Source organism: Panthera tigris, chromosome B2 (genome assembly GCF_018350195.1).
Source record: "Panthera tigris isolate Pti1 chromosome B2, P.tigris_Pti1_mat1.1, whole genome shotgun sequence".
In the NCBI taxonomy this organism is placed as follows: domain Eukaryota; kingdom Metazoa; phylum Chordata; class Mammalia; order Carnivora; family Felidae; genus Panthera; species Panthera tigris.
In genome coordinates, this window is record NC_056664.1 from 23,570,825 (window position 1) to 23,584,612 (window position 13,788).

At 45.6% G+C, this 13,788-nt stretch overlaps 1 protein-coding gene across 9 annotated transcripts in view; it reads right to left on the reverse strand.

The window, feature by feature from the left end:
• Window positions 1-433: 433 nt before the first annotated feature.
• CDYL (chromodomain Y like) overlaps window positions 434-13,788 on the reverse strand; it is a 241,096-nt gene continuing 227,741 nt past the window's right edge. For all 9 annotated transcript variants that reach the window (XM_042985824.1, XM_042985828.1, XM_042985827.1 and 6 more), the window contains 3 exons: window positions 10,634-10,844; window positions 3,287-3,430; window positions 434-2,087 (listed from right to left, as the gene is read on the reverse strand). In XM_042985824.1, the coding sequence (XP_042841758.1) occupies window positions 1,929-2,087; window positions 3,287-3,430; window positions 10,634-10,844 (514 nt within the window). In that variant the 3' untranslated portion in view covers window positions 434-1,928. The remainder of the gene's footprint in view (window positions 2,088-3,286; window positions 3,431-10,633; window positions 10,845-13,788) is intronic.

Consider the following 13,788-nt stretch of genomic DNA (forward strand, 5'->3'; position numbering starts at 1 on the left):
TACTTTAGGTTCCCTATCTATGAAACAGGAATGAAAACACCTACATTGTAGGTCTGGGCAATGGAGTAAGTTACAACTCTACATACACAGATTAAAATAAACAACTCAATACTAAATCACCAAAGCTTATGTGTAATAACAATGTAAAGTTCAGAAGTAGGAAGAACTAGGTAATATGTTTAGGAATATGCATCTCTGAAAGAGAAGCAAGGAGAAGACTGACACAAAGTTCAGGAAATGGTCACCTGGGGAAGGGTCAAGTGGACAGGACTCGGGAGGATGCTATCGGTCAGATTGTAGCTCCTCCCCAGGTGCAGTTACAGAGTTCCTTATTCTTTAAACTGCACGAGTGCTATGACCACATGCATACTTCATGGAAAAAAAGTCCCATGAGGAACTTCAGGAGTGAAGAATTAGACAAACATTTCCAATGTGTTAAGAAATATTAGTTTTATTTAACCAGTTTTCACAGCTGAATATTTATTCTATAAAAACTTTACAGATTGTACAGTTTATTATATATAGTTCAAACTACTGAACGAAAAAGTAGGTCCCACAGATGCAAAAATACTGCACCAACCAATCCAAGGTAAAGGCAGATTTACACGCTGTACAGCTCTCCACATGGCCGGGAGGTGGTCGGTTCTAAGTATAAACTTCCAAACTGTACAAAAATAAGGTTTTGATTTTATTTCATTCTTCATACATTCAATATGATTGCAAGCTCAGAAGCCTAACTAATAATAGGCGTCTGTAATCAGGAATCAGTCCCCACTCCTGAAAGGAATGTGAATGTCTATTTACACAGGGCACTCTTGGACGCCACACTCTACTCCGCATATTGCGTAGATATGAAAGCAGAGACCTGGGACATTAAACGTTGAATATAAGGTAGTTCTTTTTTTTTTTTTTTTAAAGGAGTTCCTGCATTTAAGAGTGTGCCAAAAGAATTTTAACTTATTAAATAAAATATATTCTAAGTGAACCTAAAAATTACACTTTATAAACATAAAAATACTTTTTTTTGGTGTAATACATCAATCATATCTGCAAATAGAAAACCAAAACTGCATATAAAGTAGTATTTCTCACCCAGCAACAAGAAGCACTTATGTAGTTATTTTTCAAAAGGGTCAGAAAAACTCTTTAAAATCCACTAAGACTAACTTATAACTTAGATACTCATACTTAAGCTATTCAGTGATTCACTAATACTGCAAAACAAGCTTTCTTCTGGAGAGACAGTGGTTTCCTCATGTTAACTGGGTAAGAACTGGATATATTAAAAAGGAAGAATCATTGGATTTTCCAGCATGGATCTTAAGTGTACTTCAGTTTGGCGGTATGTTCATCAGTGGGTTTTTCATCAGAAATACTTATCCTACAAGGTAAGTTTTACTTTTGATTCAGGACATTCCACCTCTGAGATACATGTACCTTTTTGGAGACAAAGGCACACCTCAGATCTTTCTGTATCTCTATTTGGGACAGGAGAGAGGAGGCTGGCTAATACCCTTTAGATTCTGTGTTCTAGAAAGAAAAAATAAGGGAAACAAACATTATTCCAGACTTTTCTGCCACCTGAAACCAGCAAAACACGCTTCGTTTCTTTTTTATACAGTACTAGCTAAAGATAACAAAAATTAGAGCTTCAAAGAGCAGTCTAGAGCTCACCATTATACTTTTATACTTGTGTGTATATTAAGTATAAAATAATGACGTTTGGACAAAGGAGCTTTGTAGTTATTTATTTTAAAGTTACAGTACTTAAAAACTCCTTGATAATAAATAGCTTGGATGTTGTAAGTCCTGCTTCCAAGCGTGAGCTAAGAGTGAACTTGTTTCAGGCTGTGAGGGAGGAGGAGGGCAACGTGGTGCCACAGGTGTGCTGCTCTAGAATTCCAGTGTCACCAGCAGGCACCTGGCCGTCAGAACTCATCGATCTTCCTCTGCAGGTACTTCAGCATGGAGTCCATCCCTTGAGCCGAGCCCCAGATTTTCTTCAGCACTTCACACTCCCTCTCGTTGGCCTGCTCTAGCTCCACCTTCATGTTACAGCGCACAAGGGCTTTGGACTCTTCCAGCACCTGGACCAGACACAGGCAGTGAGTCAGCAAGGGTGCATGTCCACAAGCACTGGCTCTCCTTGTCCCCAAAGCTATGGAGGCAGTTAGCAAGCTTGAGTAATTACCTGTCAAAAAGGCTACCAGACATCTTTTTACAACGCACACTGGGCCTGAGATACATCTGAAGTCTATTCACTCTAGGTATCAGGCAAATGCTCAAATTCAGGAGAGCTGTGCTACCCGCTTCCGGCCCCCTCCCCACTGAGACCAGCCTGGCCTGGGCCCACACTGCTGCTGCAGGCTGGCGTGGCCCCTGAGCCAGACACCAGCTCTTGTGATGCTCAGTGAAAACTCTACGAATACCCTCTGAGGGGGTTTTCTAACCAAAATTTAATCTTAACAGTGAGCGTTGTTCATGTCAGGGAGAGCCTAGATGGGAGTCATGTCTGTTAATGTTAAATGATGTTTACCTTATAATTTGCTAAATGCAATTGTTACCAGATTGAATATTATCCAAGATCATTTTTTTTTTTTTTAACACAGTAGGCTCCATGCCCAATGTGGGGCTTGAACTCACAACCCTGAGATCAAGAGTCACATACTGTACCAACTGAGCCAGCCAGGCACCCCTATCCAGCACATTTATTAAATAAAAGCTTACATCCACTGTGGGCAGTTGGGAAGGAAACATGGTATAGGAAAGGGCTTTGGAGGGCACGCCTGGGTGGCTCAGTCGGTTGAGTGCCGACTTTGGTTCAGGTCATGATCTCATGGTTCATGAGTTTGAGACCTACATCGGGCTCTGTGCTGTCAGCACAGAGCCTTCTTCAGCTCCTCTGTATCGCTGTCTCTCTGCCCCTCCCCCACTTGTTCTCTCCCAAAATAAAACATTAAAAAAAAAGGAAAGGGCTCGGGAGACAGGAAAGAACTCTATGAATGGTTTTTGTAGGGTTTCATAGGACACTGTGAGATAAGTCCCTGACTGATGTGGACTCCTTCCGCTCTTAGGCATCTGCGATGGGGAGGAGGCAGGCAAGTGGGTCTGGAGCAGTGGCACTAATTATAGCTCTTCCAGCATTTCGAGTGCAGGGGGCCATGCCAGGGGCGCATGTGGAGGACTCAGGAGACACTGTTATTATGTGTGCGAGCTCTCTGGAGGGAAGGTCGTGGTAAAAAAAGAAAAAAAAAGTAACATATGTAAGAGAACGAGTTCCACGTACAACTGGATTACAGGAGGCAAGCTCCTTGATGCGAACCATAACTTCTTGGGTGAAGGTCCCGGGCCAAAACACCTGGGAGACCAGGCCTTTGCCGCAAGCCTCCTGCGCCGTCAGCTTCCGTCCACTGAGCAACATTTCATTTGCCTAAAACAAAGAGAAGTTGAGACTCATATGAGATGTGAGGGGGAGGCAGGCAGAGAAGACCCAACCTGAAAATTCATCTAAAAGAATTCAAACCAAGGGTGGGCATCTGAATGGGCGCAGGCCCTGGTGGGGACTCACTGCGTGCCCTCGGGGTTCCATCTGCAGCCTGTGGGCAGAGAATAAACCCAACAAGGCACAATCCACTGTGCAGATGAGAAGTCACATACTGACTGGTAATTCACACACACAAAAACGTAAAATGTTTCATAAAATGTTTCTTTTATGACGGAATACAGAATAACATGAGCACAACCAAGAAATCTAACTTAGAGAAGGTCTATTTGTTGGTAATTGAAGTTACTGGCATGTGCCCCTCCTGCTGCTTCCTCTTGCCCAGTGATAGTCATTCCCACGCGTGAAGACACTTAATACACAAAACAGTCTCCTGGGAAATGGAGGCATAAGCAAAGCTAGGCGATTTGCTGTGTCAGGGATCTACACCAGTCACAGAATCACTACCCAATATTTGCTAGATCTTTGAGAGGCCAACGGTGGCTTCTTCTCCATATACACAGACAATGCTCCATGTGCAGTGTTTCTCCTAGAGTATAACTTGGAAGGCCACATTTTACCACTTGGACATTAAAGTAAGAAACTATTCAGGACCTGAATGCATCCAAAATGACCATGACTGTGGTCTGCTCAGGAGTGTGTGACTATTGTTACTTCATATGACTCAAAGGAGGAAATTAACATTTGTTATTTGTTAAGAAAAAAAAAAGTATATTTGTGTCTGTGTGTGTACATATATATATGAAATTTATTTTATTTTATTTATTTATTTTTTAATTTACAAAAAAATTTTTTTTTGATTTTTTTTTTTGAAATTGATTTTAACTTTGTCCTGGATTCTGCATCATTTTCAAGGTCTCAACACCATGTGCACAGATTTTATCCCATTCACATAACAGGCACAGAGATATCAAAATAGGGAGAAAACCTGACAAAGAAACTTCACACTATTCTGATGTGACAATTTCCTGCCTGCAGTTGATCTTGCACTGCTAATCTTCCCGAAGACTGATGGTCATGAAGACGTGACCATCATCTCCTGGGACTCAGGTAAAGTACACTCTTGGGAGGTGACCTTCCTTTTCCAAAAGAGGTAAAATATTGTTATGAAAAGGCCGTAAAGTTATTTAAGTGTATCTCCAGGTTGACAGCACCTCTATGCCTCCTATAGATGCATTGAGACATTTACTGCATGTGAAATGCACAGAGTGCAAGGCACACAAGTAACAGCTGGCAAAGCTAATGCTTGGTTGACTCACTACCCTTTCCACACAGGCAGAGAATAGAGAACAGGGTGGAGAACAGGGTCCCTACAAGGACTACGAGGTCCAATGCAGACCTGTTACTTGCGCCGAGTCTTGGACAAAGTCACGAATGTTTGAAGAGTTTGGAGATGTTCTAGAAAACCCCTGTACTGAGCACCTCTTCTCAGTGAAAAGAAGGCCAAAAAGAACAATGCATTTAGAAACCTGACTTAACCTTACTGTCAGCTGCTAAGACAGTTCTCTGAGGACAGAGCCAAAAGCACTGAGAAAGGGTGACAGGAGTGCTGATGGAATGGCTTGGTCGGAAGTGCTTGGTGGTTTTCCTCGTTTGTGCTTCTTTTACTCTCAACTACAACCTAGTTGTAGTGAAGACAACACCACAACTACATCACTTAAGTGTGAAATATGTCTTCAAGACCAGGTTGGAACCACAGGGTCTTAGCTCGCCTAGTGGATGCGAATGTGTGCCTGTCAGGAGTGACCGTCACTTCTGTGAATATTATGCTTTGTCCCCTGGAGTGACATCCCTACCAGTGTTCCCTTCCTCCTTTCTTCCATCCCTTTCCTCGGTTCCTGTGGGTCTGTGCCAGCCAGCTAGGCCGCCAGAACAGTCCCCTGCCATGTGCTGAGCTGTCACTGCCACCATTTCCTCCTTTCAGAGCCAGACTGACTCTATGGCTGCTGTCCCTGAAGAGTCTTTCCCTGCTTAGTCTTCTCGATTTCAGATGGGTGGAGGTGCAGAACAACAGAGAGCATTTCTGACTTTTCCCGAGACATGGATGTCGCACTGACTCTAATGCTCATGGAAGTACAGGCAGTGAGTTGGTTTAAATTATAGTCAATGAAGAACACCGTAAGATTAGTAAGACTAAATACACTCAATGTGAAGGAGCATGTTCTCAACTGTTCTCAGATGCTCAATTTCCAGTAGTTTTAACATGACAGGTTTCTAACTTCTACCCAAGAAACAGATTTGCAAGGTCACTGGCAGTTTCTTGGCTGCTGTTTTGTTCCAAAATGGCCAACTGTTTTTTAAAAAGTTATAGTGTGAGGGCGCCCGGCTGGCTCAGTTGGTGGAGCATGCCAACTCTTAATCTCAGGGTTGTGAGTTCGAGCCCCATGTTGGGCGTAGAGATAACTAAAAATCTTTAAAAAATAATATAATAAAAAAGTTATAGTTTACCCAGACAAGTGAGAAATGCTGGAGAAAAGTGAACTTTTCTTCCAGCCAAAAAAACACACATTAGGAGGTGCGGTGAGAAAACTTGATCAGCTTGGATGGGATGGGTTGGGGAGCTTTGAGCCTCAAGGAGGTGACGGCTCTGCCCCTCACTCTGTCAGGTCAGGCTCTCAACTCCCCAGAGCAGCAGCCTCCCCAGTCAACTCGGGGTGAAGACTTCAGCCATTCACTGGGCATTTCTCCAGCATCGCCCCATCAGGAGCGAGAGCTGCCAGCTTTATCACCAGCTCCGTGTGCTCTTCGGTGAGGGTCTGCTGGGTGTCACTCATGGCACCCAAGCCACAGGACTCACTGTGGCACATGGCACCAGGCAGGCATGCCCTGCATGTTTCCTGGGGACAAAGGGAGCTAAGATGTGGAAGAATACAGTCCTCAGCTAACCTGCTGCACAGCTTGTGACGGCAGCTTAGCTCCACAGATGTCAGTCTGTGCCTACAGGAAAGGACAGCTCTCACAGCTTGCTTTGGCTGTGTGCTCTTTTCATCCAGGGAACGTGATCCTTTCTGGCTTATCCTGCGTGCAGAGTTTTGCACCACATCCCGTGTGAAAAACCAAACCTGTGTAGCTTTGCCTCAGGCAGCTGGAAGCTTGCATACACCAAAAGCTCAAGAAGGGGACGTGGCATCTGGGTGGTCACCTTCTTTCTTCCTCTCTCCTTTCCTTCCTGCCTTCCTTCCCTGCCTTTCTCTCCTGTCTCTCCTTTCTTTCTTATATACGGAGACAGCATGAGCAGTAGAGGGAGAAAGACAGACTCCCAAGCAGGCTCCATGCCCAGTGCAGAGCCCAACGAACCAAGAGATTGTAACCTGAGCCACAATCAAAAGTTGGATACTTAACCAACTGAGCCACTCAGGCGCCCCTGGGTGGTCACTTTCAATGAGGGCCGTCACAGCCTGACTCACCCCAGCAGCATTTACTACTTTCTGGACAAAGGTTTTAGTCAAATGCTCTGCACTTTTTGAGTGCCTGCTTCACAGGCAGGCTTCTCAGCCTGGGCACTGAAAACATTCAGAGCAGACAGCTCTGTGGAGAGGAGCCTGTCCTGTGATTCGGAGGACACTGAGCAGCACCCAGCCCTCCACCTGGCAGCATCGCCTCAGCTGTGACAATCAAGTCTCCAGACACTGAGGCATGTCCCCCAGGAGGAGGGGGATGGGGCACACCGCCCTGGCTGAGAATCACTGTGCATGTGGTACCAGTAGATCACAAGGAGAAGTAAAAAGTGACGCATTTCAAAACTTGTCCAGGGAGGGGGAAATGCACCTGATGAAGAGCAGGCATTCATTTTGTCTGGCCTTCCTGCTCTATGTGGCTCTGCAAGATGGTATCGCTTCCCTTAAGTCCTGCCCTCTTTCCTCTCCTGGCCACGAGGCCTGTAACTTGTTTCCTCCCTCAGAGGAGCTGCAAGAAGATGTGGGGCTGAATTCTAAGGGTGCTTGACACGGAGCCAGATCACAGGGTGGGACAGGGATCTTGCTGATTTGGGAGCTCTCCTGAGATACAAGATTTAATACCCTGGCAAGTGCCCCATGAGACAGTGTGACCTTGCTCCTGGGATGGCTCCCAGAAGCATGGGGGAAGTGGCAGCCCAGACCAAGCGTGGCTGAGATGTCAGAAGCACCGTGGCTGTTGGATGGGGTGTGACAAGACAGCTCAAGGAGCTTGTGGCACATGCCAGAGACATGATCACAATGTAGGCCCCTGTGCTGGGAGTATGGCTGTGCTGGTCACAGCAGAGAAGAATGTGTTTTTTAAAAAACAATTCTGGAGTTTTTACTGAATGCTGGCTGAGGCAGAACACACAGCCATGGGACATCAAATAACCACACATTGGAAAGGTCCACCAGGAGCTGAGTTCCATCAGGCCCGCTAGAACACCAGAGGGCACAGAGGAGCCTAGACCCCCATGTCACCTGCCACCAGTGCCCTGCCTCAGCTCACGCCTACAGCCGTATGGGGGACTCTCTATGAGCAAGCCTGGTTTGTGGGTGGGCTGGCCCAGTGTACGGATGTGCAAACTGAAACAGACGGCAAGTCCACCAGTGCCTCACCCGGCTGTAGTTGGACAAGATAATGATGAAGGAAAACACCGACACATAGGGGGTGTGCCTGTCAACCACCTGGTGCGGAAGGAGAGGTGGATCAAGGTTAGAACACACAGTGACCAAGGGTGGTGTCCAATGGCCTGGCTGGCTGGTCAGGGGACAAGGGGCTCTGGCATGCAGATGACTGGGGAGATGTGTATGTGGCTGGGTCATGCTGGTGTTCAGGAGAGAGTACCCACTGCAGAGAGGAAGCAAACAGCTCTGTGAGACCAGCCTTGGTCGCTGGCCGCCCCAGTGCTGGCATGACAGACATGCAGACAAGAGTGCCCGTGGTGGGAGAGATGGAGCTCAAGGGCATGGAGTCTGATGTATCAAGGTGATTCAGCTACTGTGGCCGCTGAACATCTGGCCTCCAGCAAGACACCGATGCCAGACCACCTGCCTGGCATCGCTCCTGAGGAGACCAGCTGGTCGGCTACTTGGTGGCATGATGACTGTTGTCACATGATACACACTTACTCTGGTCTGGGTTTGCTTTCCTGCCTTCATGAGCACCTCTCTCTGAGTGGGCATAAAGTGCTCAGTCTACCATGGGGTGTGCCAGGCCAGAACTCCCTCACAGCAAAGAGGGTGTGGGAGCAGCCTGTGACCATGGGGACCCTCTGGCTATGTCATATTCGTCATCTCCAGAAGCCACTGCTGATGGAGCACTAGAATGGTGTGAGGTACAGGCGGGGTACCATCTTGAAGGTGTGTACATGAAGATGGGCACCTTCCTCTGAGTTACAGTGTACAGAGTGCATCAAAGACCCTGACACAGTACCAGGTGCCCGACAGGAAAAATCCTTGGGATTGGGTAAGAAAGGAAGCAGGTGCGGCCCCCTCTCCCCACCAATGATCTGAGGGCCATTGAGCCTCTGGCCCTCGAAACTGGACTCTGCTTGTTCCGGAAGGGGCACAATTGGCCAGTGGACACAGCAAGGGTCCTACTGAACTTAAGGGTATGACTGCTACCTGGGCACCTGGTGCCTCCTGGGAGCCCCTGGGTCCTCCCCCACCCAGCTGCAGACACGAATGTGCAAGTGCAGCAACTCAGGGCTCATGGGATGGGGGACCCGTGTTCCACCACCAACGTGGCCACCGAGGCCAGCGGCAGTGCCAGCTGTGGGTGGTTTGGGACTAGAACAGGAAGGGAAAGGACAAGGATGGGGGTGGTCCTGAGACCAGATGTGGCAGTGGGAGCCATATGGGTCCCACTAAGCTTCTTCCTCTTTCCTTTAAACTTTATTTGGGGAATAGGTTTAAACTTCTGGAAAGATCATAAGAGCAATGTACAGAGTTCCTGTAAACCCCTCACCCCTCTAATGTTAACATCTTACATGACTTCTTACAATGATCAAAAACAGAAAATTACCATCAACATGGTACTATGAACCAAAGTACAAACCCTCTGCAAAGTTTGCTGGTTTTCCCATTAAAGTCCTTCCTCTGACCCAGAACTGTGTCTGAGATCCCATGCTGCATGAAGTGGACTCTCTCTGCTGCAGAGCCACCTCATCCATGGTCACACCCCTCTTCCTGGGCAGCCCACACTCGGTGATGATGGACATAAAGGAATTAGCCATTTCAGCCCACTGTGGGTCAACTATCACAGGCCATACATGTCCCAGAGCTTCCCATGGTGGCCCAAACCTCCCTCTGTCCAGTCCCCCAACCACTGCCATCCTGCCCACAGGTACAGACTAATATTTCCCCACCACACCAGACTCCACTTCCATGTCTGCTGTGGAGACCCCAACCCATGACACCACCTCATGCCCTACTTCAAGGAATAAGAAATGCAATGTGTGTAGCTGCTTGAAAAATCAAAAGCTACAAACACAAACTCTTATTATGGATGGATTAAAAATTAAAAAAAAAAACAACTCCACAATCAGATGGGAAGACTTCTCTTATCTTAAACAACTTTGCTCCTTTCATTGCTTTCCCTTAAAAGTGCAGATTTTAGGATGGCTCAGTTGGTTAAGTGTCCGACTTCGACGCAGGTCATGATCTCATGGTTCCTGAGTTCGAGCCCCTCATCGGGCTCTGTGCTGACAACTTGGAGCCTGGAGCCTGCTTTAGATTTTGTGTCTCCCTCTCTCTTTGCCCCTCCTCCACTCATACTCTGTCTCTCTCTCAAAAATAAACATTAAAAAAATTTTTTAAAAAGTGCAGATTTCAGGTTATTGGGTTAAGAACTTTTCGAATGCACACTGCTGTTTGGGTTACAAATTGGGTATTTACTAATAGCAGATATCAGTGTCAATTATGCAGAGAGATAGATTCCTCATCATATAAGGCCCTTCTCTAGGAAATAATGCAACACAGTGTCAATAAACGTTCTATGAACCAAAACATGAAAACCTCCTATGATTTCATGAATTAAGAATATGAATTAATGAACAGGATTGAACTACAAGTGCATCTGATGGAAAGTCTCCTCAGAATGACACCCTGTATATATTTAGAAAAAACAATAACCAAATTAGATTTCTTTAGGAAGTTTTCTACAATAATTTTTAAAAACAGAGGTACTCACAGATGCTCCTCCCATAATCTTGGGAAACATAACGGTGGAACAGCCATCTGGACTCTGTCCGAAGGTAGTATAGGGTGTTTGAAACCAAGCCTTTTCATTGGCCCAAACCACATCACAAAGAGGCAATATGGAGGCTCCTAGTCCAATGGCTGGGCCATTTACTGCTACAATAATAGGCTTCTTAAACTGAATGAAAGTATTCACGAAGTTTCTAAAATGAAAAATAAATGGGAAATTACTCAAAACATTGTGTATTTGAGCAACAGAAAAATCTACTTTTATAGAATTCAATATATCAAGATGTGAACTCTTTGGAAATCAGTACAAGTTGACTGAGATTCGTGGAAGGCCCTCTTCCAGAAGCAACCCAGAGACTTATGTATTGTGTGTTGTAAAGGCTTCACAATACCCTGGACACTATGTGAGAGTGGCTGTTGCTACAGGACCTATGTGAAGATCATGGGTGACATACAGCCAGAGGCTGCTCTTGGATTTGCAGCTGGCTCTAGGCCAATCCATCTTTCTCTTCAACTTTTGTTCCCTTTAAGACACAGGAGTCCAATTAACACTGTGGGCTTCAGATGACCAATCTAGACGCTCTCCCAAAGAAAAACTGGCATGGGGCATACCAAGACAGTGCAGTGTTAAGAGAAGACTAGGGGGTTGGGGTTAGAACCTATGTGGTCTGAGTCTGGACTTGGTATGTGATTTCAGACAACTCATTGACTACTTGGAAACCACAGATATTTCCTGAGTTTATGTAGAATTAGATGGAATGATGGGATGCCTGGGTGGCTCAGTTGGTTAAGCATCTGACTTCAGCTCAGGTCATGATCTCATGGTTTGTGAGTTTGAGCCCCACATCGGGCTCTGTGCTGACAGCTTGGAGCCTGGAGCCTGCTTCAGATTCTGTGTCTCCCTCTCGCTCTGCCCTTCCCCAGCTTGTGCTCTGTCTCTTTCTCTCTTTCTCTCAAAAATGAATAAACATTAAAAAAAAAAAAAAAGAATTAGATGGAATGACCTGGGAGAGGGATGTATATACAAGAAACTTCCAGGCTGGTTTAAGACAGGAGACCCAAGAAAGAACAGCAAGCACCACAGACACATGCCTGCACACCACTGTGTACCCCAGTGGAGATTACGATTACAGCAGGATCTCAAAGGAGAGCAGGACTAGTGGTTGGGCAGCCTTCACAGAGGACGTGGATTTTGACAGAACTGAGCCAGTGCTATTTCTGGATTTGTTTTAGGATCAGACTGGAAAAGTAGGCTGCTCTTCAATTAAGGGTAGGCTGGTGCCACACCATACTGGTAATGTGCATCTTCTTCCTACCACTAGAAACTAATTTTATGTTCAGAGGTTGCTGCTTGCTATGATGTCACACGGTGAAAAAAAGGACAAACATGCACCAACATAAATGGAAGGTCATTCCTTTAGGGCAGTCAGAGTTCTAGATCAGAATTACTAGATCAGAATTCTAAACCTGACCCCGTCTTCAGTACGAGAACAATCTGGTTGCTCTCTGTAATTCGGTAACTTAAAAGCTGGAGCAAATCTATTCAGGTCATCTCTGAAAATGCTGACTTAGATCTTAGATGGTCTCCCATCTCCCCAGATACTGACATGAGAGGTTATGTTTTTTTTTTTTTTTTGGAGGAGGGCAGGTGAGGGAGTTTTGGGACATGCATGTGTGAGGAACAGGAGAGACAATGTGCTGCAGAATCTGGCAGCCTGCATGCCCAGCTCCAGGGACTATTCTCAAAGGCACCCTGTGGCCAGTGCAGACCTCAGCCCAGCCCCCAAGGTCCCCTAAGATTTGTGGGATCTTCACACTGAACGAGAATTGACTCATTCAAATGAATGAGCTGCTGTAAGACTTTCTAAATGAGAGCCTGAGGCACTGTTAGAAAGATCACACTGGGTTTTAATGATACAAAGAGAGCCAGAAAACCTTTTAAATAGGTTCTTGGAATAATGTATACAATTTACATGAAGCTACTTCGCTTGTGCCACCTTTTGAAGATTTGGGGTCAATGACATGATGGAAATACATCTTCTGAGCTTAGTTACTGATGATTCTCAAAAGGATCTCCATGATGCAGAGCAGACATTTTCAAAATATGTCCCCTGGTGCCCTGGAGTCGCCCGGCTTTCATCTGCCTCATGTCAACAGGGGCCTAGTAGGAACTGTTCCCATGCTAACAACATCTGGAAACCATGGATGGGATGGCAGAGTAACATGAAAGAAATGACCAAATACTGCCACAAGAAAGTGACTTTATAGAGAAATGGTCAAATTCTTTACAATTAATAATTAGAGTGATTAATTCCTCGACATAGCAGCATTCTTTCTCACGTTCCGTTTGCATAAAAGAAAAAAAATGCTTCTAAAGTAGATGTTGCAAAATCAAAGTCTGGAGAAATTGTTTAGAACTGATCTCCCCCTCCCCACTCCCAGTTATTTTTATTTTTGCCTGGAACGATAACTTAATCTAACACTGGTGGCCGCTTCTGGGAGGGGTATGAATTAACTTGTACACTCGACCAAAGATCATCTTTCCCTTTCAGAGGACAGAGCCGACCATTCTGACGTGTGAGCTCTGACATGTCAGAAACTAGCATGATCCACAGAGAAATCTGTTTAGAACAACAACAAACTTCCTAGAAATGCTTTCCTGTTTAGTAGAAACTTCCCAGAGCCACAAAGCCTTGGCTATGTGGGGTTGCACAGTAAGCCACATATCAAACCAGAGACAGGAAGGTGGGGGCAGCTTTCGGGCCTGGGGACCAAGCTCTCAGGAGCTGGCATTCAAGGAAGGACTGTCCACTGCTTCTGGGGGGAGGGGAGCGGAAAGCACGTATGTTTTGGAACTTAAAATGCATGAATGTCCAAAATGTGTGCAATGCAACATACCAAATTTGAATTTCAGCTTCCTGTGAATTATCTGTGAACTGAGCTATAAAGGCTGTGTTGGGTATAGCAGGGAAGGAAGGAGATTGTATTTGTCATAAAATGAATTTAAAAAGACTTATGGTTAAACAAAAGCAAACTTCTATCCATTTCTTTGAAGAGCATTTACTACTTCACAGATATCACCAAAAAAGTCAGATAATCACCCAAGAACCATAGTCTAGAAACTGGGGAAAATGGAAA